Source organism: Amphiprion ocellaris, chromosome 3 (assembly GCF_022539595.1).
Source record: "Amphiprion ocellaris isolate individual 3 ecotype Okinawa chromosome 3, ASM2253959v1, whole genome shotgun sequence".
NCBI lineage: Eukaryota > Metazoa > Chordata > Actinopteri > Pomacentridae > Amphiprion > Amphiprion ocellaris.
Genome location: NC_072768.1, coordinates 23717865 through 23745814, shown reverse-complemented (window position 1 = coordinate 23745814; position 27950 = coordinate 23717865). Strand labels below are relative to the sequence as shown.

Sequence of the window (27950 nt, the reverse complement as noted above, 5' to 3'; positions counted from 1 at the left end):
TTAGGCCTCTTGTAGAAAACCATTTACTACATTAACAAAGTCTAGACTGCATTTCTGATTAATTGCTTTAATTAATTAATAATTAAATAATAATTAAATAATTAATTTCTTTAATCTGCTTAAACTGCTTTTTCCAAGTTCAAAAAGGCCCTTAAAGTGTAAGATTAATAGGGTCCAAATTTAAACGTTTCTTAAATTAAAATGTAATGCATCGAATCTCAAACACTAAAAGTGATAGAGAGGATGAACGATCTGCTGAGTGAAACAAGTAGACACTGATGTCCAGCATGAGGAATATCTTAACAGTTTTTTTTGTGTTCAAAAGAGATTCCAAATGATTCCATCCTTTTCTATGATGGAATAGTTCATGATTTCAAGACGTACAACATTTTTAGCAAAACTCTGCAGCTTTTGTTCCAAGCCACAGCTCATTAATAATATAAACCTTCCTCAGGAGTGTGAAGATCTGAGGAAAGAAAACAAGTACTTGTCCAATGAGATTCACATGGAGCGGATCATGATGCGCACAGAGAATGAGCTGACAATGAGGAACCTCAGGAACCTGAACCAGGAGTTGCAGGCTCAAATCAAAGAGGTACAATCAAGCACTGGAAACAGTCTGGAACAGGTCATCAGTCGAGAATAAAAAAACAATTGCCAGACTTTTCTCAGCACTAAAAGATCCATCATCATAAAAACAACCATATGAACATAAACACTTCAATATGTAAGACCTTATTCTAACATACGTTCAGTCCCAGTAGACCATATAGCACTTTTAAATAAGACCTAAAACATATTCTGTCAATTCATATGTGGGTAAATTGGGTTTTTTTATTTTCCATCATGCCTTTTCTGTTTGAAACTATCAATAAATCATTTATACATGATGATAGGGGCAGTGGACTCATCTGAACTACTAAACTGTCAGAATACATTCTGCAAAAACTGTTTTAATTGGGCACCTTGAGAGACATGTTTATGGAGATCAAGAGATGTAAAAAACATTTCTGAAACAAATTAAAGGGCACAAATAGTATTTTTGGAAATGCAATCCTGAGATTTAGCAGTGTTTCCTAAAATGTCACTGAGGATAGAGGCCTTATTAATAGGACCCCTTTCCAAAATAATAATATTAAAATAAAAATAGGGGCAAATAGGACCATCCATATTGTTTCGCCAAAATAAAGAGTTGATGCAGTAAGACAGCAGCTAACAGTCTTTTGACTGTTGATATGGTGAGTGCAGTAAATATGCATGATCATTTGACTCTGGTGAAATCAAACAACCTATAATTAAACTAGCATGTGTGTAAAGACTTCAGAAAGAATTACAAAGCAGCCTTTAAAGGGAGACAACAGAAACCGACATACCCTGACTTGATTTCTAGTATCAAAACAGGAGTCTGCATCCCCATGATGCAAAGAATAGCATATTTGTGTTTATTCTCTTAGTCTAGGAATGCTTACATCCAGTGTGTGTCTCAGACTTTTCTGTTGTAAATTTGTACTTATCAAACCCAACATGAGATTACCCAAATGATTTTTAAATGATGTCACTGGGCTGTATGGAGCTCTTCCTGACAAATAAACTGACATTTTATTAATAAAATTGTTGAAATTGCCTTTTACTATTAGAAAGGAGTATCAAAATATAAACTCTCACATATAGTCTCATATAATGGCAGAGGTACAAGGGAATATAAATAGCATTTTTACAGATGCACTACATTCAAAAGTTTGGGGTCACCCAGACAATTTCATGTTTTTCGTGAAAACTCACATTTTCATTCATGTGCTAACATAATTGCACAAGGGTTTTCTAATCAACAATTAGCCTTTCAACACCATTAGCTAAACAATACAATCAGTGGTGAGAGTGTGTGTGTGTGTGTGTGTGTGTGTGGGCATGTGAATGTGCAGTTGTGTGCATATATGTATATATGGAGGGAGGGATGGGTTCCTTTGTTTTTAATGCTTTTAAATGTTGTAAAGCACTTTGTGTTGCATTTTAACTGTATGAAAAGTGCTATATAAATACAGTTTGATGGATTGATTGATGGATTGATGGATTGATGGATTGATTGATTGATTGATTGATTGATTGATTGATTGATTGATTGATCGATCGATCGATCGATCGATCGATTGATTGATTTGCAATGTAGCATTAGAACACAGGAGTGATGGTTGCTGGAAATGTTCCTCTGTACCTCTATGTAGATATTCCATTAAAAATCTGCCATTTCCAGCTAGAATAGTCATTTACAACAATGTCTAGACTGTATTTCTGATTAATTGAAAGTTATTTTCATTCAAAAAAAACAGATTTTCTTTCAACAATAAGGACATTTCTAAGTGACCCCAAACTTTTGAACGGTAGTGTATCCACCCATGCCATATACATATGCAGATCCTTATTCTAACTCATAGTGGTCAGTCTTATTACATGTCAGTGGCCTCTACTGTTTCCTGACCAAGTCACTGCAGTAAACTGCACAGCCTCCTCTCTGCCTGTGACCTCCATCAGCTGAAGCAGAAGCTGTACCAGAGCCAGCAGAGGGCCACGCTGTGCTCCCGAGCTGCAGACGAGGCTAAGGAGTCCAGAGGGGAGGCAGAACAGAGCAGGGCCCTGGCCGAGGCCCGGGCCCTCGGATGTCAGCGGGACAAGGAGGTAGCCGAGGCTGACAGAGGACGCCTGAGCGAAGAACTGCAGCAGCTTAAAAAGGAGGTACACACACGACACAGAAATGATCAAATGACGGACATACTTATCTCAAAACAGCTACATAATGAGAGGCAACAATGAGTGTAAACAACAGCTAGTTTAACTACAGTATAGTATCCCATGTAATTTGTATGATCCCTCATTTTGATTTTGTCATGGTGAGAGGTGTACAATGCAAGGAAACATTGAGCCTATCACTATTTTAAAGATAAATGTAATGTACGACTTTACGGATGCTTATTTTCTTCTTGTCAGCAATGAAATGAAAGGAGACCAAATTAAAATGAAGACATTCTCTGCATCTAAGGTCTTATTTTATCTTCTAACTCTGTGCCTGGTTCAAAAACCCTCCAAAAACAAAACACTAATCAGTGAGCCACACTATGGCACTAGGTGATATGTCCTTAAGTAGAAATGGATCTGGGTACAGTAGTTTTTTTCCCCAATAAATCTCATATCCACTACCCTGCTCCTGGAAATACTCATTTGAGCAACAAATGTGTATTAATCCACTGCTGAAAATAGTCCCTCTACTTCCTGCTATTTGGCTGATAATTTGTAAAAGCAACAATTGCCAGATGTTTCAGGAGATTACTTATTTTAAAAAAAAAATAAGCCACAGAATATCTTTGTGTGGGCTGCACAGTGGATCAGTGGTTAGCACTGTCGCCTCACAGCTCGAACATCCCTGGTTTGCGTCCTGGCCTGGGATGCTATAAAAGAAACCAGTGGACATTTGGATGCTCTTTTAACCTCAATACCTTAGTCTGATATTTCACATATGATTTATGATGTCTTTGGTGAGTTTGGTGGGAACTTGAAAGTGGAACTCAAAGCCAGAAAAGAATTTTATTCTCGTCCATTGATGAAAAAATTAAAAAAAAAAAAATAATAATCAAGATTGTAACAGGGGACTGCACGGTGGTTTGGTGGTTAGCACTGTCACCTTGCAGCTAGAAGATCCCCGGTTCGCATCCCGACCTGGGATCTTTCTGCATGGTGTTTGCATGTTCTCCTTGTGCATGCATGGGTTTTCTCCAGGTACTCTGGCTTCCTCTCACAGTTCAAAAACATGCTGAGGTTAACTGGGGATTCTAAATTGTCTGTAGGTGTGAATGTGAGTCTAACTGTTTGTCTCTATGTGTAGTCCTGTGATAGACTGGTGACCTGTCCAGGATGTTCCCTGCCTTCACCATAAGTCAGCTGGAATAGACTCCAGCCCTTCACGACCCTAATGAGGATTGAGCAGTGTATAGATAATGGATGGATGTGTTGTTAAGATTTACGTAATTGGTTGGAGTCTTGAAATCTGAAAACACTAAGGGTGGACTAACATAGTGTTGGTTCTGTTTGTTTTAAAGTGTTTGTTGACTACAAGAAAAATCTGGAACTGGTAACAGGGTGTTTCTTACACAGGTACAAATGTACTAAAAAGCAGAAGAGATCCGGAGCACACACTGGGGCTGAATAAGTAATTATGTAGGTCCTAAAGCTGAGAAATAAAATTGACCTTTGAGGCACACTGAAAGGTTACAATCATGACGTTGACTGTTCACAAGTAGCGGTGTACAAAGTGAGCTCTTTTTCTTTAAATCAGAAGACCTCACAGACCAGAACCTCCATCCATCCATTATCTATACATATCCTCATTAGGGTCACACAGGGTGGGCGCTGGAGTTTATCCCAGCTGACTTAGGGTGAAGGCAGGAGACACGCTTGACAGATCACCAGTCTATCACAGGGCTACACTTAGAGACAAATAATTACACTCACATTCACACCTACGGAAAAATTTGAGTTACCAATTAACCTCAGCATGTTTTTGGACTGTGGGAGGAAGCCGGAGTACCCAGAGAAAATCCATGCATGCACAGGGAGAACATGCAAACTCCATGCAGAAAGATGGGAGATCTTCAAGCTGCGAGGCAACAGTGCTAACCACTGAGCCACCATACAGACCAGAACTTGAGGGTTTAAAATGGGATCAGTTAATTGATGACAGGGTCACGGTGATGTGGTAACTTCCCCAGATCACACGCTAAGGAAGAACATTAATTAAATAAATTATACAATTATATAAATTACCGCAAGTTATTATTTTATCCCCATAATTGCATGTTGATAAGCAGGGAAATAAACTTCAGATGACAACTCTGTAAGCAGAATAGATTGGAAGTATCTTTATGTGCAGTTTTCCAGTGGAGATACCCCTCTGTTAGTGGAATGAATTTCCCCTGAATTAGCCAGGGCATAAACAGGATCTAACGTTATCAGTGGATTACATCAATTCAATCACAACCTGGGACATCTAATTTGACATCTAGCTTCTCCTTCTGCAGCACACTGATCTGCAGCTGTTACTGGCACAAACAGAGAAGAACTATTTTGAAACTAAGCTGAAGCTGGACCGGCTGTCTGGAGAGAAACAGGCTCTGCTGCAGGAGAATAGGAGCCTGCAGGCAGACAGAGATGACCTCCGACACAGACTGAGGCAAATCACACAGGAAAATGTCCAGATTAAAGAGAGGTGGGTACGTTTTACTAGCACCTGGCTGTGTTTCCAGCGATGTTATGTATCCTTTCCCCACTAACTGAAATCTTGTAGATGCAGGTTCTACCTATGGTTTAGTCATGAGGGATAACTTAATCAGGCGGAAGAATTTTGGACCAACTTGTGCCTACATAAGGGTCATTCCAGAATTGGAGGACATTCGTCAAATTTCAAATAATCCATGTACAAAATACTAAAACATGCAGTTGTTGTGTAAATGTACTTGTCCTGAGACCAAATCTAAAAAAAAAAAAACTAGGAGAAAAGAGTGTTTGAAAATATTTGTAAAAATATCAAATAAGTCTGGAGTTCCACCTAAAATGCCATTTTTCTCTTGTCTCACCCCCCATGACCAAATTGAATCTCAAATAAAACAGTTAAAATTACATTTAAACCTCCTTTTTATGGTATTATTTTTTTTCATTGCTGTCTCTTGATAGTGTGGGAGCATTTTTTAATCAACACAATATTTTTAAATAATAATTATTATGCATGGAACGTGTGTCCCACAACCCTGTTACCATATCCTGTTTACCGTGATAGAAGAAGAAAACAGTAAATCACATGATACACTGGAATTAAGATCATCCGTTTTCCAAAGGAATTTGTAGAGCAAAGCTATGTCCTCTCTTCTACTTTTCATATTTTCATAACATTGTCAGCTTTGATTGAACGTCCTGCAACCCAGTTATGCTTATTATCAGGAAAAGACAAATTATTTTTTTGGCTTTGGACAGGTTAGTGAAGAGGCAGAAGAAGACCATGAGTTGGAATCGAACCCAGGCCACTGCATCAGGGACTAGAGCCCCTGTTCATGCGTCGCCTGCGCCACCTGTTGAGCTATCTCGGTGCTGCAACAAAGCCTTGTTACTTTTTTCTTGACTTTTTTACATCAGTGAGTTTGTCCTCTTGGTCTGCAGTAACAGCTAGCTAAATATCTAGCTTCTACTCCTGAGAAAAAGCTAACATTACCATGGATTTGCAATCCTGTTACTGTGATTACAGTAGGGTTAGCAAACAACAATTAAAACATGGAGAAAAAAAATGGTTGTGTAAGCTGAGCCAATCATGCCTTTGATAGTTTATTACCTATTATTGATGAATATGTAGCGGAAAATTGTAAAAGACGAGGTTTATTTTTCAAAATTTTGAAGCCCAAATGTCCTCTAATTCTGGAATGACCCATATAACAAAAAGCAAACAAACAAAAAAACCTAAAGATGCTTAAAAGGGCATTAAAGCTGTCTAAAACATAGACTAGCACAAATTTTGGAATGTATGTGGATTCTTGGGAGGGTGATGAAATTTACATCACATAGACCCTAGCAGATGTGGAAGTGCACTTTACGATTTTGTGAACGACACTACAAGGGGCAAATAATGCTCATGCTCAGCAGTGGTCAATCAATCACTTGGTCAAATTTTATTTATATAGCACTTCTCATACAACTAAAATGCAACACAAAGTGCTTTGTAACAGTTAAAAGCATAACAAGAAAAACAGAAAACAGAGAAAACCTGTCCCTCCCACCCTCCATATGTACACACACACACACACACACACACACGCACACACACTCTCATCACTGACAGTAAGGAGACATATGGTGCACATGTGCACAATATACAGGTACAACCTACAGTGCATTTCTGTAATCCAGAACTCCGAGCAGATTCCAAGCAGATTTTTCACTTTTGAAGCCTGTATGTATTCAACAGAAGAGGAAATGATGGGTCAAAGTTGTTTTTTTAAAAAATGGTTAGATAAGTGCTTGTTGATTTTAAGGCCACACGGTCCAAACAGTGTGAACCTGATAGTGGGCTGCTGAAAGAAAGAGCGGCTGGAACAATGTGAAGCAGGCCAGATCAGGCATGTTTTGTTCTCTGCTTCTTCTATAAAAATAGGAAGCTATGCAGGAAGGCTGACTGTCAAATCTGATTGTTACACCTCATCAAGAAAGAATTTAGTGTGAACTCACCTGGCCTATAGGAAGCGACATAGCAAAACTGCACACCATGTAAGTCCAAGAAGAAATCACATTGCAGTGATAATTTTAGTCAGAGGAGGGAGGAACATTGTGCTGCTGGAAGAGATTTCTTATATTTTTAAGTCTTTTGGACAGTTTGGACCACCCAGTGCAGCGCCATATTTAGTAAGAGTAGGATAATACTGGGAATAACAATTCAATCATTAGATGAAAATTACCTCTAAATAGCATTTGCGACCAAAGCTGAAGCATTAAATCAGATAACAGTGTGAAAAATGAAGAGGAAGAAGGTTGTGAATGCAGAGGGTCCTCATTTTGATCATCTTGATCTTTGCTGTCATGTTCTTTCACTGTTTTTTTTGGCATTTTTGTGTATGTTCAAGATGAGTTTGCTAAATGCTCAGCGCCCAACACTTTCACACGTCAGTGTACTGCCACAGTATAACAGTTATGACCTTTCATTTAACAGCTCTTTGAGCACAATACAATAAAATCCAACAGTAAAAACAAAGATGAAAGTGAGATTCTGGGCAGACACATGATGGATGCTAAAAGGTTACACTCCCAAAACACTAAAAGCCGATTAAATCACACTAGTACACCTTCATCTAGACATGAGTACAGGTGGTCCCTGTGAGGTGTCCATGCATGTCAGTAATTCTTCTGAGAATTAAGATGGAAAGTACTTAAATCCAGATGTGCGTAGTTAGGATCGACTTATCCAAACATGCTCTACCTGACTGTATAGCAGTTACACCAAAAACCATTATTTTTTTTCTTTTTTAATAGATTGCTGCCTTTGGTTTATGTCTGTTTTTGCACATGAAAGTAAAATGGTTTCATTCTAATCTCAGGTCAGGAATAAATTATAAAGTCACATACATATATCATTTTAAAGTATATTGCACTTTAAAAACTCAACACCAGCTCGTGTTGCACTATAGAAGTCACGATGTGAAAACTGAATGGGACAGCGAATGAGAATATGGTGAACAACAGGTCCAAAATAAGATTCAACTACAGTCAGGCCACTTTGTGAAACTGTGTGCAAAGGGAGTCTCTGCTGTTTGTCTGCGGTCTGGCTGGGGTGTGATTTCTGCATTCTGTTTGCAGCGAGCTGAATTCGAGGCGCAGAGCGATGGCGTCAGAGGAGGAGAGCAAAAAGGCCAACCAGGCTCAGCGGGAGGCCGAGGCCGAGAGGCGTCTAGCGGAGAAGGAGAGGCAGGATAGGACGGCCGAGTGTCTGAGCTGGAGGGAGAAGCACCAAGAGCTAGCCAACACGTTCCGAGCTCAGGAGGACCTGAAGGCTCTGAGGCAGAACAAAGCAGTAAGGAAGCATTTTTGTTTTTATTTGACCTTTATTTTACCAGGTACAAATGTTTGAGAACCAGTTCTCATTTGCAAACATGACCAGGCCAAGCAGTGCCAGCAGGAACAAATACACATGTAAACCACAGAAACAAATAGACATATAAACATAACATAGAACAAAAGTAAACAGGTCAACAAGTAAGAAGCATGGCAGCATATACACTACCAGTCAAAAGTCTGGACACACCTTCTCATTCAATGCTTTTTATTTATTTGTATTGTTTTCTACATGGTAGATTAATACTGCAGATGAACACTTTTTGTTTACAACATAATTCCATATGTATTCTTTCACAGTATTGATGCCTTCAGTATTAATCTACAATGCATAAATAATTAAATAAAAACCATTAGATGAGAAGGTGTGTCCAAATTTTTGACTGGTAGTGTACATGTGAGTGGAAAAAAAAAGTGCATGAGGTGTAGGAAAGTGTGTGTGTGTGTGTGTGTGTGTGTGTGTGTGTGTGTGTGTGTGTGTGTGTGTGTGTGTGTGTGTGTGTGTGTGTGTGTGTGTGTGTGTGTGTGTGTGTGTATGTATGCATGTATACTACCATTCAAAAGTTTGAGGTCAATTAGAAATGTCCTTATTTTTGAAAGACAAGCTTTTTTTTCAATGAAGATAACATTAAATTAACCAGAAATGCAGTGTCGACATTGTTAATGTGGTAAATGACTATTCTAGCTGGAAATGGCTGATTTTTAATGAAATATCTACATAGAGGTACAGAGGAACATTTCCAGCAACCATCACTCCTGTGTTCTAATGCTACATTGTGTTAGTTAATGGTGTTGAAAGGCTAATTGATGATTAGAAAACCCTTATGCAATTATGTTAGCGCATGAATAAAAGTATGAGTTTCCATGGAGAACATGAAATTGTCTGGGTGACGCCAAACTTTTGAACGGTAGCGTAAGTAAGGTCCGAAGTGATCAGCAGCTGCAACCATCGACTACAATCTGTTGGAGTTTAAGCTTGAAGTTGCAAGTTTGAGGGTGTTCCAGTCATTAGCTGCTGCAAAGCAAAAGGAGTTATGGCCAAAAATAGTAGAAGTATTGGGGATGATGAGTTTGATGTACTGTATTCACTAGAGTGTGATATGAATTATGGGCGAGGTGAAGAAGAGAAGATAGGTAGGGTGGTATCTTTCCCAGGATTGACTTATAAACAAAATGAAACCGGTGGTGAAGCTGCTGGGTGTGAAGGGAGGGCCACCTCACCAATTTATAGAGATCGAAGTGGTGAGTGTGGAAGGGTGAATTAGTTCTCACCACCACAGAACAGAGAAAGCAATTTACTCTGGTGTTCTAGTGTCCAGATGGCTATGTCTGTCTTGTAAAGTACAACATGCAACAATGACACAGGCTTGGTTTAGAGACATCTGTTTCCAATGACTTCCATTGAACATGGCTGAATGACATGCTGAGATAATAGTGTTCATACTCGGAAAATAAACACTTCTTTTAATTTATTTTTAGAATCTGTTTTTGCATCTGTTGACTAGATCACATTTATTTTTCTCAACAGTGTCAAGCCAACATTAAGAGCTACTTCCTGTGCATGACCGAAAGTGATCAGAGGGTTAAAATCCTGAAAAATCCAGATGGCAACCCAAGAAACTTCACGGTGAGATGATTTTACATTTCTGTTCTTCAAGCAAGCACCAGGTAAGTGCAGATGAGAGATCCATAAATGTCTACGCTAACTTTCAACATCCAGAAAACGTGAAGTTTTGGTCCACTGGACTTTTTGGATGACCCTGACTGTACTCTTGGTCTTGGCTTCATACAACCTTTTGTGGAAAAACTCGAAGTGATCCTTGACAGCTCCTTCAGATTTGACACATCAGCTCAGTGGTCAAAGACCAACTTTTTTTTTTTTTAACCTGTCTTTTAGCCAAGATAAATCTGATCTCTATCCCAAAGACTTTGAAAAAGTCACTCATGCCTTTATTATACTCAGTTGGAAAAAGGCTTGTGGGCGTAGTGCAGTCATCTTTTCAGCATCTACGGCTGCTACAAGATGTAGCTGTTTTCCTTCAAACAGGAAAAAGAAAGTGATCATGAAACAGCAGTACTGGCCTCTCTTCACTGGCTTACAATCTCTTTCAAGAATGATGTTAAGGGTTTATTAGCTTGTTCTTAAGGTTTGAAATGGGTTGGTGCTGCTTTAATCAGCGAAGAGCACTGTGGTTGACCAGTAGATGCTCTTGGATGTTTCTGAGATTCAGTCACAAAACTGGAGGTGATCAAGCTGCTCAAACACTTTAACTTCCCATGTAAGAGCTGCCCACTCTGGAAACTTTGAAGTCGCTGTCTCTTCTTCATGGCAAATGATTCAAGTAGAGACTGACACCCTGACTTCATTTCTTTTTGTTCTATCTTATTATTTTATTGTATTTTAGATGTGTCTTTAAGGGGCTTCACAATAGCTTAGTGGTTAGCACTTTTGCCTTGCAGCTAGAAGGTTTGCGTCCCCGCCTTCCTGGGATCTTTCTGCATGGAGTTTGCATGTTCTTCCTGCGCATGTGTGGGTTTTCTCCAGGTATTCCAGCTTCCTCCCACAGTCCAAAAACTTGCTCAGGTTGACTGGTAACTCTAAATTATCTGTAGCTGTGAATGTGAGTGTGATTGTTTGTCTGTATGTGTAGCCCTGTGGTAGACTGGTGACCTGTCCAGGGTGTCCACTGCCTTTGCCTTAAGTCAGCTGGGATAGACTCCAGCCCCTCCATGACCCTAATGAGGACTGAGCGGTGTATAGATAATGGATGGATGTGCCTTTTAGTCATTGTTTTTAGACTAACAACAAAAGCTTTTGACCTCACACCAACATTGTGCATCCTCTTCATGCCTTATCTCATGTATTTGTTTTCGCTCAGGAGGGAGATCCTGTGTACATTTCCACTCCAGAGTCCAGTCCTGAGGAGCCTGAGAGGAGTTCGTCCAGGTAAACTGCTGTCCTGTCCTGTGGCCACCAGGGGGCCTCACAGTTCTAATGGTGATCACACTAATAGGAGCAGTAGTAAAACTATCCCTGAGGGAAGATATCAAAACCCTCTGAAACTCAAGCAGTGGTTTAAGTGATGTAGATTTTCCTCTTCCTTTGAAACTGTTGCTCTTGATCAAGAACACATTAAGATTTTTTTCATTTTTGGACTATTTTGTGAAACATTGCAAAATTGCAACAGCTGGTCTTTCAAATATCACCACTTAAATTCTAATACTCCATAGAATAGTAGGCATTAACCATTCAATAATATTAAAATATGTTTCTTAAAATAGTTGTTTTAAAACATGAAACTGCACAATAAAAAGCTGTTGGGTTTACTTAAAATTGGAATTCTAATCCATGCCACAATGCATGTGACGTGGGTAGACAAAATATTAGAAACACTTTTAAAAGTAAAGTCCAGTACACTGCCACCACACATTATGCTGTAAATAATACACATTCAATAGAATTATGAAGTATTTGAGAGCATCTACACAAATTGAAAATGTGGAAGATTACATTTTGGACATTGCAACTGAACAGTTTAGAGTGAGCTGTAGGTGCTACTAGATATTTTTAAATACATGTTACAATCTTTTTTTATTCTCCAAACTGGCCTCCAACATTGATTTATTTTCTCAGGACCATGTTCAGGGTCTCTGCCCCACACATGGGAAGGGATCTGGGTCCGAGTCACTTCGATGAGCTGCCCGCCTTCGGAGGGGAGCGACCCGACTCGGCCCCTACTCGCAGAAGCAGGAAGGTGGTGGAATACTTCTGGATCCCGACAGATCAAGAATGAATCTGTGGACTCTTTGGCCGAGCTGCTCACCAACCACCAGACTGAAACTTGTACAGTTTTCATCTCAGATGTTAGTGTACCATAGTGTGAAGTGTTTTGTTGTAGGGTTGGAATATGTGAAGAAAAGCAGCGAAAATAAAGTGAAAAATAGCATTTGTGCTCATGTACTGGACTTTATTGACATTAAAGCAATAGAGGTGCACAATATTTATGAATACCTTACAATAAGATTCAAATCCATTGCCTTATATATAAACATGGCTTGTGAGCATGATTCTTAAAACTCGATGTTAATCATTTGTTTAGCAGTTACACTTTAGAGGGAAACCGATAATCTATTTTGTTTTTATATTGTCAATTTAACCAATATGTTTTTAGATTGCTCCTTTTGAAACTTCTAAATCAAAAGAGGCCACATTCAAACTGCCGCTCCAAACTATGGCGCGACAAATCTCCGAAACTCCACCTTTTAACAGGTACATTTCTCAAAGAAGAGCTGCCGAATTCATAAAAACAAGCCGTTCTTTCCTTCTAAATATTAATACTTGTAAACCATGTCAAGCTTCATTGGGAACTTCTGCTTCAATAAATTTATTGTGCAATTAGGCCAGGACTAAATCAAATACTTCAGCATGTGCTCGGGCTCTAGATTCTTCTTAGTAGATTTTAAAAATCCCAGCACAAAACAAAAAGCCCATCTAACTAAGAGGTAGAAACACAGGCAACTTTGAAATGTTACGGCGGCACACCAATGATTACAGTTGTTTTAAAATATTGTAACATTTGGAGGATGATAAGTATTGCAACCACTCATGTAATAAAAGACAACAAAGAGGTACAGATTACAAAAGGGAGAAATCTCCTGAAGGAGAAATGATTTTTTTAAAAAAAAAGATGCTCATCATCAGCAACTATGAAGAGCACTTTTATAAAAAAAAAAAAAAAAAAAAAAAAAGCAAAACAAGTTTTTAGTGAGCACTGGTTGACTAAGCACACCTTAATTTGTTATGAAATGTTTGCCAGCTTTGCTTCATTCTCACTTCAGTAGGCCTCTTGACATTCACACTTTCTGAAACAAAGGCAGAAAGTCACATATTGTGTTGATTTTCACTATATGGATCTCTCTGCAGCCTTTTCTCTGCTGTTTTCAAGCATTGCATCAGAGCATGATGGAAGGAAATCCAGGCCAGACCTTTACAGAAGATTACAAAGCCGCTCACCGACAAGACCCTTTGTTAATGGTTGTATGCTATTAGCTAGCATTAGCAAAGATCATCACTAATTTGACTTATTTAGGGGCAAATCCTACACAATTTTAAATAAAGCTGTTTCCTAACGGGGGAGGTTCAAATCAGTAAAAATTGAGTGGAAATGAAAAACATGCAGTACAGTGGGAAAAAAAAGTTACAAACCTAACAGTCAGAGCAAAAACAAAGAAACACATGGTTGAGCCACTCTAGACTTCAAGAATTCATGTAGCTGATCAGGACACATATTCAAAAATCAAACATCCATTAGGCAACAGATCACACGGTGCTTCTCAGCCTAACATCACGGTGCGGGTGGTAGCACGAGGCCCTATAGGTATAAGCTTTCGGTTTATATTTGCAAGACAGAAGCAGCTGAGTGCCACGTGGTAGTGGTTAAATTAAGCATGGAGTTTAATAAAGGAAAGGCGAGTCTAATAGTAAGATAAGATCGCTCTACGCCATGATGCTTCTGCTTGGTTTCTCAGTCTGCGTCGTCCTCGGACTCCTCCTCCTCCGCCGTCTCCAGCCAGGTGAGCCACTGGTTTACCTGTAAGGAGGGAGAAGTAAAATCATGCATAAATCCTTGCAAAATTATACAATATAAAATCATTCTAGCATTAATGAGCTAAAGTTTAAGTGTGATGAAGTGTGGCTTCTTTCTCTCTATTACAATAAACTACGTTACTGTACCTGGAATAAAGCTTTTCCTTTTCCAGGGAATTCTTGGGTAATATCTTCTTTCCATGCAAGGAAGGCTTCTTCTTCAATGATCTCCATGTCGTAGAAGTTGACAAAGTAGCGCAGTAGCATGCCTTATTGGAAAAAAACATAAAAAGGTAAAAATGTGCAATAATGTTAAACTGGTCAATATTCACGTTTTTACTTCGAGCATTTGACTAAAAATCATGACGAGGATCATTTTTAACATCCTTGCACTCCAATTTCTTGCTGCTTATCAGCCAAAATTATTTGTATTTTTGCAATTAGTTCATAAGCCAAATATATTAGTAGGCTGTCCAAAATTTGGGGGTACTGTACCTTTAGGGAACCCGTTGGCATTGCAGTGCACCTGCAAGGCGTACAGGGCGCTGACCTGTAGCTCGGTATGGTCGTGCAGGAACTTCTGCATAACGGGCTTGAAGGCCAGCAGCAGCTGTTTCTCCTGCTCCAGCTGCTCTTTGGAGGGAGCTGCCAGCTGCTCATCGCCCTCCGCCACGCACAGCTCCTGGGAGATGTACTGGAGGAAACTGGGAAAACACCACAACCCAGGTTGGTTACATTATAGACCTTTTTTTCTTAACTAAGTCACTGTGATTAGAAAGCATTTCCTTGTATTAATACAAAGAAATGTATGTACACATGCATGTGATGGACATGAAATTCTTCTGTACTTACAGTAACACAGAGAGCAATAAACAAAACAGTCTATGTCAGGTTTTGATCAGATACCAGTGTCAATTATCATTTAATATGCCTAAAAGCTGAACAAATATAATGATAGGAGTGGCTATGCTAATAAAATGAATATTCTGTAGAAGATGAAGGGTTTCACATATTGTTTGAACCCTAGCAAACACAATCAGTAAAACTACCTGGTCATGAGGATGTTGACAAAGCCTTTATCGGTGTGAAGCTTGGGCGAGATATTGTCTTTAATCCACTTGTAGATGGACTGTGGAGAGGGGTCTGCCTTTATCTGCTTCAGCAGCTCCTTCTCCAGCTTGAGCAGAGGGAACAGGAAGCTCAGGCCCTTCCCCTCCAGGATCTCCAGCATGCGGTCCTTGTTCTGATCGATTTCTGCCATGAGGAAGAACTCAATTATTCATACAGAGGGGTCACAATGCTGATGGCTATGTTTCTGATGTGATTCCCAGGGTTGGGTGGAGTTGTGGTTTTAAGGTGTACCACAGTATTTAAAGATTCAGAAGGGGATTCTTTCAATACAGTCAAAAACATTTGCTTTTTGTTCTTTTAAACTGATACTGTCTGAAGATGACTGACTGTAGTGCACAACACACACCACTGGAGGTCAGTCAAGATACAGCCAAATGGAGAAACGGACAGCTGAGCTGATGCAGCTCAGACATGCAAAACTCTTGAAACTATCAGTGGCAGAACAGGGTAGAACATCAAACCATTGTTGTTCAAAGTGGCCCACAAATAACTTGCATGTCTGCATTGGCTGAATGTAAATTCATCAATGTGAGAAACAACTTCCGTGAAAATTCCTAACCACACCAAAGAATGGCCCATTGAAAACTTATCTGTTAAAACCTTTCTCTATTTGTATAGACCCATTTGCCATCCTATTCAGCCAAAACTCCCATAAGCTTGGAACTGAATTGTGAATGAGAAAATACAGTGAGTTTGTTACAACAGTCTATAGGGTATTAAGGTATGAAAAAGTAGCAGAGGACCTACTAGTGGGTAGAAATGATTGGCAGTCTGGTCAATGTGTTGTTAGCAGCATTTAATATCACTGACAGTGCTACAACAAAATCAAGGCCAGAAGTAAGCTCAGCAAGATTTGTCCGAGTAACTGCTATTATCTTTCTTGCCATCAGCAATCAGACTATTTAATTCAAAAGTAAACAGATGAGACCAGACAACTGAATTTCCCTTCGGGGATTAATAAAGTCATTGTATTGTATTGTATTGTATTACATTCTGCACTGTAAGCTACTGTAATGTGTGCTAACAATGTCTGTAGACATGCATTTATTTCATTTGTACTGTATAATCTGGTGAAATGCTGGAAGGGTACTATGGTATGTAAAAACAAATGTAAACAAATACCAAAGAGGTCTAGTGGCCCCTGAATGCTCTTTATCATGACACCAGTGGGTTCAGGGGAGGATTAAATTTGATAGAAGCAGAGGGGGAGTAGGTAAGGTGTGTGGCGGTGGAAAGGAGGGACGTACCTGGAAGCATCTTTTGCATGTTGACCTTGCTCTGCTGGAAGAGGTCGGTGAGCCACTCCCGGTCCTTCAGCTTGGCCGTCTGTTGCAGGCAGAGCAGGAAGAGGGGGAAGTGGGTGCCGTTCTCCAGGGGGTGAGCCAGCTCCGCCACGCTCACCAGCTCTGCGATGATGGCCCGAGCGGCAAACTGGGCCAGATAGGACTTCACCAGGGGCACGTCCAACTCGATCTTAGGGCACTGGTCCAGGACGTTGAGAAAACCCTGAGGGTTTGGGACAAAATGCCAAAGCATGACTAATGATGATTCTACCCCCTCTGGGATCAGTGACAAATTATGTCACAGCTAATTACAGCATCCTCTGTGGGAAATTGACTGCAATTTTGAAATGTCAGATTTAAAAGGTGATTTTTTTCGTGACTTCCTTTTGGCAAACTCTGTAGTAATTGTGCTGGATGCAACTTGATTAAGAGTGATTGAAACACTACCATCTTTTCATAGAAATTAGAATTCTGTGCTATGAGCATTTTTCTCTGTACATGAATGTAAATGTATGCAGTGGCTGCATATACCTGCATGAAGTTCTCTCCAGTGATGAGTCCCTCAGTGCGCAGCGTGTGAATCAGAGTGCTGGCATGCTCTTTGTCCTCATCAGGACGATCCAGGGAACACACAATGATCTTACTGAGCATCTCTGGCAAGAAATGCTTCGGAGCCCTCATCTCTCGCACGCCACTCACAGCCTCAGTCAGGTTCTTTGTGTTGAAGTACTCAGTCATAATTGCCTCCTAAAGAAAGATTCAAGTGCACAGAAATAAGGTACAGACATTCTGATCACTAAACGTAACACATAAACTCGGTGCATCTTGTCTACTATAAATGCATATGATGAGTAATAGAGTTATATATAAACAGCGAACCATGGAATGAGTGAAAGCAGTGCAATAAACCATCTTAATGAAGAAAATGCATTGCAGGTATGATTAAATCTAAGCAACGTTCAATGTGAGCGTGTGTGTGTGTGTGTGTGTGTGTGTGTGTGTGTGTGTGTGTGTAACGAACACACTTTGAAAGTCAGCGTGGAGTACGCTGTGGTAATGTGACAGTCATCTGATTTATCCTTGGGGATTTTACATAGCCTTCTGAAGTGTGGTGGACTGGAACAGCTGCAGCTGTAAATGCTATTGTTTTGCCTACCGTCATCTTAAGAAGCTCCTCCTTGGCAGGAGGTGGTTTCTTGTTGGTCTTCTGAGGTTTCTCTTGAATGGGTGGAGGGTTGGTCTTGAGGCCAAGCTGTGGAGGCTGAGGGCAAAGGTTATGTCATTATTTCAGATACAGTTCACAAACAAATCATGACAATTTATCTGTATTCTTAAACTGTGCTCTGATCTCTTATCTGCATTTATGCTAGGGGATGTCTCTTACCTGTCCCAGAGGGGGGGTTTGAGTGCGTGGAGGCTGGGCACTGGGAGGCATCATGGTGGGGATCTGGGGCTGGAGCTTGGGCACCTGGTTCTTATTGAGGAGGAATGACTGAGCAGGCCTGAGGCTGATCTGCAGGACCAGGAGGTACCATGAATAGAGAGCACACACAATAGGATTAGTCTCTGGCTTAATAAAATTCTACAGCTACATAGCAGCTATATGCAATGCCCTCATATCTCATAATCACAGTCAGTGGACCTGCTACCAGTTTGAAAAAAAAGAGTAGAAGAAGTGGAGGGAGGACAGGAGAGATGAAGCAGATTAAAGATGGAGTAGACAGTAGAGCAAAGACTAGTAGCAGATGTGTTCCTCAGAATAACGCGTCTTTTTATAATCATAGGGCATCAAGACTTGACAGTTAAGAGCAGGATACAGTCATTTAATGGTAGTGTGAAAAATCTTGTGCAATACCTTCACTGTAAAAGGTAAAGGATATTCTACCCTTGTTAAACTGTGATGATATTCTAAGCTGTGAATTTTCAATACACTACAAACAACAAATTACTATGTTTTTGCCCATATCCTGCAAATCAGTCTCAACTAGCTCTATTTACCTCATCTGCATTGAGCTGTCCTTTCTTGCTGAATCGAGGAGGCATATCCTTAGACTGGACCTGCTGCTGGGCCAGGTGGTTCTGGTTCTGGTTGAGGAAATGCTGGTTCTGAACCTGTTGTAAAGTCACGTGGGCGAAACAAATGATTAAGGTGTGTAAAAAAACAATAAATAAAAATAAAAAGAAGTACTTTGTTCATCTTCATTAAAAACTGCTACTACTATTAATGCAAACTTTTAGCAGGATTACCTGGTTGGACTTAACAAAAGACTTGGGCCCCATGTCAAACTGTGACTGTGGTGGAGGGGCGATGTGGCCCCCGTGGCCGTTGAAGAGTGGATTGGTGCGATGACGTCCCATAGTGGGAGAGTACCTGTCCTGAATAACCCCCGGGCCAGTTCCAATCCCACTTCCTGAGGAAAAGTACAAAAATTAAGGTACAGTTACCACACAGGAGGAGTGTGTCACAGCAGTAAAACATTTTAGTTTATAGAAGTAACACCCCAAGGTGACCACCCTTTTTTTCTTAAGCTAAGTGAAACCTTTTCAAAGGGCTTTTAAAGCATACAAATAAAAACACGAGCGGCAGCTACAAAGTTCAGGAGACCCAAGAGCAAAACACTCACCTGGCATTTGTCCAAACATGTCAGCCAATCCCCCGAGAGTCTCCCTGTCCAGTTTCATTCTGTTGGGCATGAAAGGGCTTTCCAAGAAGAAGTCCATCCTCATCCCCTGAGACATGGGTGCTGGGATGAAAACACCCAAATCCTAAAAGAACATGAGAGAAAGCCTGTGTCATTAAATGATCCACCAAGATATCCAGAGCTCAACTTAAATTTCTAACATTACTTAATTTTTTTAAAGGGCTGTACACTAAATTACATGGCATTTACAATCTAAAAACTTTATTTGTTATAATTGCCAGCATAATGTCCTGCTGTCTCACATTCCAAACTGGGTACTTGCCAACACAGAAACTGGTTCTTTTATAGTGTCACTGTGTATTTATGGAAGCCCCTTAACAATGGACTCACTTTCACTGCATCCTGACGGATCTGGTTAATCGTCTTTGGTCCGTTGTCGATGAAAGCCTTGCGGGGGACCCAGTTGTTTTCTCGCAGTTCCACTGTATCTTGCAGCAGGAAGCGGATCCTAGCAGGCAACTCCTTGTTGTTCATTAAGGATCGCATACGGCCAAAGTACTGATCCATTAAAGACTGGTGAAAGGATGGAGAGGGGAAAGTAGGTGTGAGCAACAGCAGCCTCTATGCACAGTTTTACAGCAGAATATACACTATACACAGGCTGTCAGTCTGTGCGTAGTTTTACAGCAGGATTTACATTAGCATTGGCTGAGAGTCAAGTGGGGCATTAGGTGAGGCCAGATGGTGAGCTAAGCCAGGACCTGAAATGACACAGTTGACCAAGCCAGGTCCACAAAGAACAGTGCAAAGAGGTGGCAAAGTTTAAAAAAAAAAAAACAAGTACCAGATATGGCCAGAATGTAATTAGTTTGGTTTCCATTTACTATCCTGGTAACATGTCAGATTCTGTTCTAAAGATTTTAGGGTTTCTGTGATTTCATGCAGAAGTAACTGGCTGACGTATAAATATGCTATGCATAGGTTTTACCAAGAAATGTTCTCATGTTGAATTTGACATGCTGTTCACACTTTGGTACCACTACCTTAGAGATATGGTAATATCATATAAAAAGCAGTTACCTTTGCTTTCTCATGGTCGAGTCTCGGCCCCACTGTTCTCATTATCTGACAGAGGCATTCCAGATCCTCCCCCATATCCTTAAGCTGGACTCTCTTCTTCTTTTCCAGAAGCTTTAGAAAACATTGAAGAGAAACAGAAAGCAGGTTGTCTTACAAGGTAAACTAGTTTGGTTTGAAGGTGTGAAAAATGTCTTTGAATTGTAAGTTATATTTTTCAAGATTAAAAAAAAATGAGTGACTTTCAACAGAGAGAATATACAGAGGTTTATACATACTGTTTTGATGCACTTATGAAGGATAGATTCATGGATGAGGTCGAGTTTGCCAAGTTCCCCGATGAATTTAATGTTGCCAAGCATCTTGATCTTGGCAATGGCACGCTGCTCCTCTTCCTCAGAAGTAAGAGGGTTGTCATGTTTGTCATAGACTGACAAGGAAAGAAAGATGTTAGTAATGAACAGGTGACAGTAAAAAGCAACATCACCCACAAGCACCACTTTAAGATGCACAAAGATGAAGACTTACTTTCAACATTTCTGGTGCGGTTTTCAAATTCATCTTGAAGCTTGGAAATCAGCAGTCTTCTGAAGGTCTACAATAAGAACAAAAACACCCACTGGTCAGATGTGCCACAAAAAGAAATTCGTTTTTTTGATGAAAGCATTAATTACAAAAAAATTTTTTGACATAAACAATCAAATAATTGTCAAAAAAATGATTATTCTTTATCAAAAGTAGAGTGGGGCAAATGGCTTTATTATTGGCCTGCTCCATAAGAAAACAAATGGTACATTATGAAAACAGAAAATCTACTGTAAGCTCAGAAGTGTTTACAAATGTTTAGATAGAATAGTCACACTCACTGTGCTCTGCTTTTGGGATGTTTGGATCTCAGATGAAGGGCCATCAAAGTTTGGTGCGTCCTCTGCCAAGCGCAGACATAGCTGAGCATAGAGCGAGCTATACTTCGGCTCTTCTAGGGCTTTGTCTACAATCTGAACCACAGATGCAGGAGGCACAAACCAGAGTGGGACCAATGAGGTCATTAAAACATGTAGTGTTTGGGTATGAGTCATTCAGAGCAGTCTGCCAAGTATGGATGACTGCATTTCCATTTAACAGAGTACTAAAAAATAAAAAAAACGTACGCGTACCAGCAAGATGATTCCTTTAAGGACGAGTTTTGAATCTACGCCCACGTTCAGGAGCTCAAGGCATAGCTTGTCAAACTTCTCAGGCGTGAGTTTGTTGAGTATGCTAGAAAAACAAAATCAGTGGGAAGAGAGAATTCAAGATCAAGATGATACATCGGATAATGTTATCAAGAAGGGGCATAATGTGAAGACATACAATTTTATTATAGGGACACTTCAGCTTGAGCACATTTCATCTTGAATTTTTTCGTAAATAGTTTTTTAAATTGTTATATAAAGTAATTATATGCTGTAGTTTGTCATTTCCCCGAGTCTGATTCCTGTGGTAGTCACCAGCAGGCCTACATTCCCATAAGAAACACTGTCATGGCTTCATCTTTTGCACTTGTAAACATCCCTCTGGAGGTAGCAGGACATAAGTGCAGTTAGCAAAGCACACACCATCGTAAAGACTGCAGTCCTACACAATTAAACACTTTGTCATTATTGAACTATCGGTAAATAAAGAATAAACAAACCATGGGCAACATAAAAGCATTCAAGACACAACTGACAAAGTTCCTAATCTCCCAAACTGCTCTTTAATAGCTTCAGTAGAAGATTGCAAAAAAGGAGCCGTTAAGTGAAAGTTTATATTTGATTGTTGTTGTTGTCAAAACCTAACCCCAAGTCTTTGTACCTTTGTTCAAGATAATGCTCCAAATTACAGGATTATGGTTAAAACATTTACAGGCTCTTGGTTTCGAAAGCAATAATAAAAAATCAAAAGAACTTATCTGTTGATGAGATGGGTTTTGTACATTTTTTAAAAAGTCTGCACACAGTTAAAACAGTTTAAGCACCGCCGATCTTTGAGCCAAAGGAGATCAAAATTCCTGCATACCATTTCTATGCAAGACTGGCTAAAAAGTCTAGGAAGGAGCAAAAAAAAATGCTCTTTGTCCCTGGGAAAGGACAATCAAATCTTTAAATATGCATAGGGACAGGAACCTACCCCCTCACTTTCCTGAAGATTGCATCGTGTCGCTCTTTCTCGTTGCTGGAGTTGACATCTCGTCTAGTGCTTCGTGAAGGAACCCATCTCTGAACGCTTTGCCCTGGGGTTTTCCCCAGGAACTCGCTGTAGAAGTACAGAGAAAGAGACTGAGTGAAATGGCACAGAATCTGATGACACTGTGGTTTGTACAGAGAAATATACAAATGTACTTACAACAGTACGAGCACAAAACCTAAAAAATAACAATACCTACTGTACAAGTGACTGCACACTCATTACAAATGCTGCTTTACCAGTAAAGTTGCAGGAAGAAGAACCTCATCTTACTGTTTACTTAAATTAAAATTCCACTGTTGGGTATAAGAGTCTCTCATCACAAGCAGTCAAAACAGTATTTGTTTTTAATGCTACAGACCAGTCTATTTGTAAAATGATCCCAGCTTACCCATATTACCATTACATATTACCATTGAATTTCCCTTGGGGGATTAATAAAGTTCATTGTATTGTATTAGTAAATACGCATACACTACATGCAGCTGACAAATAGGTTACATGACTTCTGTGTATTCAAATCAAGACATAATCCACTTGTTCTGTAATAGGAAAGTCTGACCAATAGTCACTGGTGCCATATTACTATTGAGGAAATGAAACAAACAAACCTGTTGCCGACAGTCTTGGGATAGTGCTGAGGTGCACCCCTACCACCTCCTCCCCCCGAAGAAGCACTGCAAAAGCAGGGAAACACATTACGATCATGAAACATTGTACAACAAGGAATGAGCCCGTGTCTTTACCCCAAAGGAAATAAGATCACTTAGTACCACTTACTAATTCATTCAATCTTCACTTAACCTGGAAAACACATCAAGGAACAAGAGCCCTCACTTAAAAGACACATTAAATCTTAAAACCTGCCCCAAACAACGCAAAACTAGAAAACTACTCAGGAAGATTATAATACAATCAACCATTAAGATTTACAGTCTCCCCATTAGATGTGTCCTATATTTAACCATGCAGCTCTCTACTTGATCACTGCTTTTAAAGTTGCCATGAAACAGATGACGGAGTGCTATGATTTCTGTAAAAGCAGGAGTCCAGTCTTCTGATTGGTCACCTTCACTTGCCTGATCCACATCGGATGCCTTTTGTTTTTACAACCAGGGAAGCTACCTACTAGCTTAATATGGAAACCAGGCACAAGTGAGAACAGCCTGCTCTCTGTTATCGAGGATTTATTGTCACCACAATCGCAATGGCCTGCGGTGCTTACAGACAAACTGCGGGAGCTGAGTACAACCAAGAACACAACAACCCACTGTTGCTTCCTAATTCCTGTGTCAGTTGGTAATAGTCAGGCACAAAATTAGTCTATACCTTTGAGTAAAAGAGGAGTCACCAACACTTTTTAAAATCATTTTACAGTGAATGACAAACTGTAAATGCCAGTAAGACTAACTAAATCATTGATGGGCCCACTAGGGGCATATAGGTGGCTCAAACACTGAATCTGATTTTATAGGAACTGCAACACAATTATTCACTTTTTGTAATGGCAGGAAAACGAAGTGTCACTGGGGTCCAAATAAAGCACTGATTTTTTTTGTTTTAAAGTGTGAAGTACAAACTGGGTATGAATAATAGCTCGAACTGAGCAATAGCGTCATGAATAAACATTGCATGATGTACTTTCAAGTGACTGTCACATTCAGCTGTTGAAGTGCCTGAGACATAGATTTCAGAGCGACAATTCTTACACTTCTAAAACTCACCTATGAGAAACAAAGCTGAACCACTCCCACATGTTGCCTCTGTTTGCCCGCATTATTTAGTCTAATCTAGTCACGTAAACTATGCTCTTTAAGATTATACAGTAAGAAAAATAACCAAATGTTTTGGTAGAGGTGTAAAAATACGTTTATCTGTAACCAACCAGTCAGCACAGTACTATCAGTTCAGTATAAGCCTAACTCAGTCAGAAAAGTCTATTTATGTGTATGTACTAGCATTCCCTGAACTGATATTCTGCAGCATGAATTTCATGCTCCAATGTTCTGGCAATGCACCAGTTGTTGTCATTCAGCTATAACATACTAGCAGGGTTAGCCAGAACCGGCAGCTTCATCGCTCACAATGAAAATGAACACAAAGTCCCAGGTTTTTTTTTTTCTAATTCCACAAGTTTTTAGTCAAACAAGATGGCTGCATCCTCTGTGTTGACAGAGAGAGAAAGGGTATTTTGTGCATATCTAGAATTATAATAATTGCACTGCTGCTTTAATGGTCACTTCATGCTAATTATGAATATGTTTCATTTATACTAACGAAAGCCGATTAAAATGGTAAAGTAAAACATTATTGACATTTTTTTCTCTTTGGCAGCATACCAGTGTGTCTTAACTGTTAAACGGTACCTACACAGAAGGTGTAGTGGTAACAGCAAATCAGCAAAGCAGCATCCACTACTCTTGTGCTGGATATGAGAAAACACAGGATTGATTCAGGCACACAGCTGAGTGTTGATCACTCACATTTTGAAAGCCCCAGAGGCCAATACAGTCACTGTAGTTATACGCATAAAATGCTGAAAAATAAACTTTGAGTATCAAATAATAATCTTATTTAAACTGTTGGTATGTATTATTAATATAGGTTTTGTCAAACACTGGTGAGATAGAGAACTGGAAAAATAGAGCTCAACAATTCTGTGCTCAGTTGTATGATTTCTGACGGATGAACTCTTTAAACAATGTGTGGTCCATTTGTAGTAGGGTCGCAATCATGTGATCTTCTACAGGTAGCTGTCATCATTACAGTGCCGCTGTGCTGCTATCTCGCAATATACGGAAATCTTTAACAAATCTGTGGATCCTGACTATAAGCCACTGCCAAAATCGAATCACTTCGTCCTTGTGTCATTTCTGACCTTCCCTGAAAATTTCATCCAAATCCGTTACTCCATTTTTGAGTAATGTTGCGAACGGACAGACAAACCAACGGCGATCCTCACATAACTCCGCGGCATTCCTTGGTGGAGTAATTATGAACACAATACCAGTGTTGAGCATTTACATTTTTTTAATAAAAGGCAATTCGATTTTATGAATTTCTTCAGCTTTCTCTGCTGTTTCAAAAACAAACAGAGCCACTACCTAAAAAAAACAAAACAGCAATTAATTTTGGACTTGGGCAAATCTCTAGTTCTGTTGACTGGAGAAAATATTACTGATATGGTCTGAACACGAAGTGATGCAACAAAGATCATCATGCACATTTTTTGTGCTATGAAAAAGCAGAACAAGCCATCCTTCACACTGACTGCTCTGGTGCCGCTGTTTGATCACAGATGGCAAGGTCTAATAATACACAAAATTTCACAACTGTGTGTGGAACTGCATGTCAATTCAGTATACTTGTGGGCAACTGGGACAGACCATTTGCATATTTAGGACATTTGCAAGACTTTTGCAATTGTGTGTAGAAAATGATTTTAAAACAATTTTGACCAGTATCACTATGACCAATTTACTATCTGACATGACATCTGAAAATAGAAACTTCTGGAACCTTCTGAAAAGGCCCATTTTGTGCAGTTGTACATTTAACAAACACTATGCCGGAGCAACTTAGACAGCAAATTAGACATTTTAGACGTTCATAATGGAACTAACACATCTTACGAAGAGTGACTGTATAGTAAACTGGGTGTGTGCCGTCATCAGCAATATAGAATCCACAGGACAGGAACCCTCCTAAGGCTCAATCTATACACCCACCCTCCCTTTTCTCACAAAGAGAAGAGTCTGACTGCCATTTTGAGCCTCCCCACATCCTGCTTTGTTCTAAAGGACGGAAGTTCCTGCCCAAAGTGCTAGCAGAGGGCTAACCATAGGGGGACAAGAAAAGGATTTTCATGTTGCCACAGCCTGTACAGGATCTGGTTTATTACCTGAAACGAGAAGCACCCCCTTCTGCAATCACACTCTCCACTTTGGCGGCTTGACAATGAAGAATACTCAAAAGAATAAGAATAATAGGAGGGGATGGGGAAAACGGTGCTGAGGAAGAGAAAAATGAGTTCAATTAGTAACTGCATGGGGGTTGGGGAAAAACAAGACAGTCATAAACTACAAAATTATCTTCAGGGTTATGAAACAGACGCTAAACAGGGCACTACGAGTTATCCGACGTTATCCAAGGATAGCGTCAGCTAGTAAATTTAGCTTGAAAAACAGCCCAAAAGATATGCCTTTGTTACAGGCCTAGCAACTCACGAAAAATTGAATTATCAAATCAGCCTCACGACAAAAGTAAACTGCAAACACAACAGCACTAAATACATTATTTGTTGATTATTAACGAGACTGTTTAGCACAATGACATCGGATGCTAAAACGTACAAATCTATGCAGCTCTTTTCTCGGCGACACAAAGCAAAGGTGCGTCAGCTAACCGGCTAACGCTCAATAATTAGCTAGCCTGCTAGGTTGCTAAATCCATAAGTTAGCTACGTCACGGACATTGGTAAAATGTTTACCATATCTGCGTAATCTGCTGCCGTGCCTTTTACACTGTTTTATCAAGGGTTCAATCGGACGTGTAACACTGTGTGAACACAAGTGCTTGTCGTTACACTGCAATACAAAGGCTGTCTGATTCCAGATGCTTTGTGTTGATTTGCTCTTGTAGGTCGAAAACAGGACCAGCCTGCAAACCCAACGTTAACGCCACACCATGGTGCAGTGAAATAGGGCAGGGCGGCGTGGCTGGCCGCTGAGTTCCAGTCGACTGTCCCTGTATCGCCATCCCATTCCGTTACTGAGACTTAACATATGGTTTGAAGGCTAGTTTTCAAGTGAATTAGGTCGGATACCGTGTGCTAGGACATGTTACCAATAATGCGTAACAATAACGACATTTAAATGATGCATTAACGTGTTTAATTACCTCTAAATACCAGCTAGAGTAGCTAGGCGACGACGCCATTTTCTACTTGAATTTAAATCAGCTGAGGCATCGGTGAGCTAAGCTATCTGCCGGCTCCTAAGCTAATATGCTATAGTTAGCTTAAGCAAGCTGATGTTAGACTTCACTATCTTAGCTCACTGGCTAGTAGAAGCCATTTTGGATGAACCGGTGCAGTTTTGTAAGGGAGAGAAATATGCCTTACCTTTACTAAAGCAACTTCAGTTTTATATTTTTGTGGGGCTACCAAAGAAGAAAAAAGACGGTCGTAAAAGAAAAGCGGGTTTTGCGACGGAAATCAGGAGAGCTGAAAGCAGAAAGATGACCGCACAAACACACACATCAAACCCCTGCCTACTGCCTGGTTTGTTTGCATTAGCTAGCTAGTACAGAGCCCGAAAGCTTGCAGCCTTATGGGGGCAGAAAAGTCTCCAATTTGCATTGGTCACGCATTTTGTTGCCATGTCAATT

General features: G+C 40.0%; 2 protein-coding genes and 1 non-coding gene across 3 annotated transcripts; 1 reads left to right on the top strand and 2 right to left on the bottom strand.

Moving 5' to 3' along the window:
• Window positions 1-464: 464 nt before the first annotated feature.
• Window positions 465-12573, top strand: LOC118469836 (uncharacterized). The gene is made up of 7 exons (XM_035945126.2): window positions 465-595; window positions 2530-2730; window positions 5067-5254; window positions 8380-8593; window positions 10163-10261; window positions 11514-11581; window positions 12269-12573. Exons 1-7 carry the CDS (start codon window positions 506-508, stop codon window positions 12426-12428), a joined length of 1020 nt encoding a protein of 339 aa, XP_035801019.2. The 5' UTR covers window positions 465-505; the 3' UTR covers window positions 12429-12573.
• An 8-nt stretch (window positions 12574-12581) lies between these two features.
• On the bottom strand, window positions 12582-27320 carry eif4g2b (eukaryotic translation initiation factor 4, gamma 2b). The gene is made up of 21 exons (XM_055009198.1): window positions 27230-27320; window positions 26464-26572; window positions 23174-23239; window positions 22506-22631; window positions 21512-21614; window positions 21221-21352; window positions 20883-20949; window positions 20633-20784; window positions 20358-20468; window positions 19668-19850; window positions 19260-19401; window positions 18883-19046; window positions 18634-18747; window positions 18020-18148; window positions 17792-17896; window positions 17167-17382; window positions 16600-16858; window positions 15271-15475; window positions 14717-14925; window positions 14369-14490; window positions 12582-14225 (listed from the first exon to the last, which is right to left on the bottom strand). The coding sequence occupies exons 1-21, from the start codon at window positions 27318-27320 to the stop codon at window positions 14160-14162; spliced, it is 2871 nt and encodes a 956-aa protein (XP_054865173.1). The 3' UTR covers window positions 12582-14159.
• On the bottom strand, window positions 18244-18424 carry LOC111564167 (small nucleolar RNA SNORD97). The gene has a single exon (XR_002745759.2). It is a non-coding gene; the product is annotated as a small nucleolar RNA SNORD97 (small nucleolar RNA).
• Window positions 27321-27950: the final 630 nt, after the last annotated feature.

Coding starts and splice junctions, on each gene's coding strand:
- LOC118469836 (XM_035945126.2), top strand. CDS start 506: ATGGAGCGGATCATGATGCGCACAGAGAATGAGCTGACAATGAGGAAC. Junction 2,731..5,066: donor TGCAGCAGCTTAAAAAGGAG/GTACACACACGA, acceptor CTCCTTCTGCAG/CACACTGATCTGCAGCTGTT. Junction 10,262..11,513: donor GCAACCCAAGAAACTTCACG/GTGAGATGATTT, acceptor GTTTTCGCTCAG/GAGGGAGATCCTGTGTACAT.
- eif4g2b (XM_055009198.1), bottom strand. CDS start 27,320: ATGGCGATACAGGGACAGTCGACTGGAACTCAGCGGCCAGCCACGCCG. Junction 26,573..27,229: donor TGGTGTGGCGTTAACGTTGG/GTTTGCAGGCTG, acceptor TCTCTTCCTCAG/CACCGTTTTCCCCATCCCCT. Junction 19,402..19,667: donor TCCGTCAGGATGCAGTGAAA/GTGAGTCCATTG, acceptor ATGTTCTTTTAG/GATTTGGGTGTTTTCATCCC.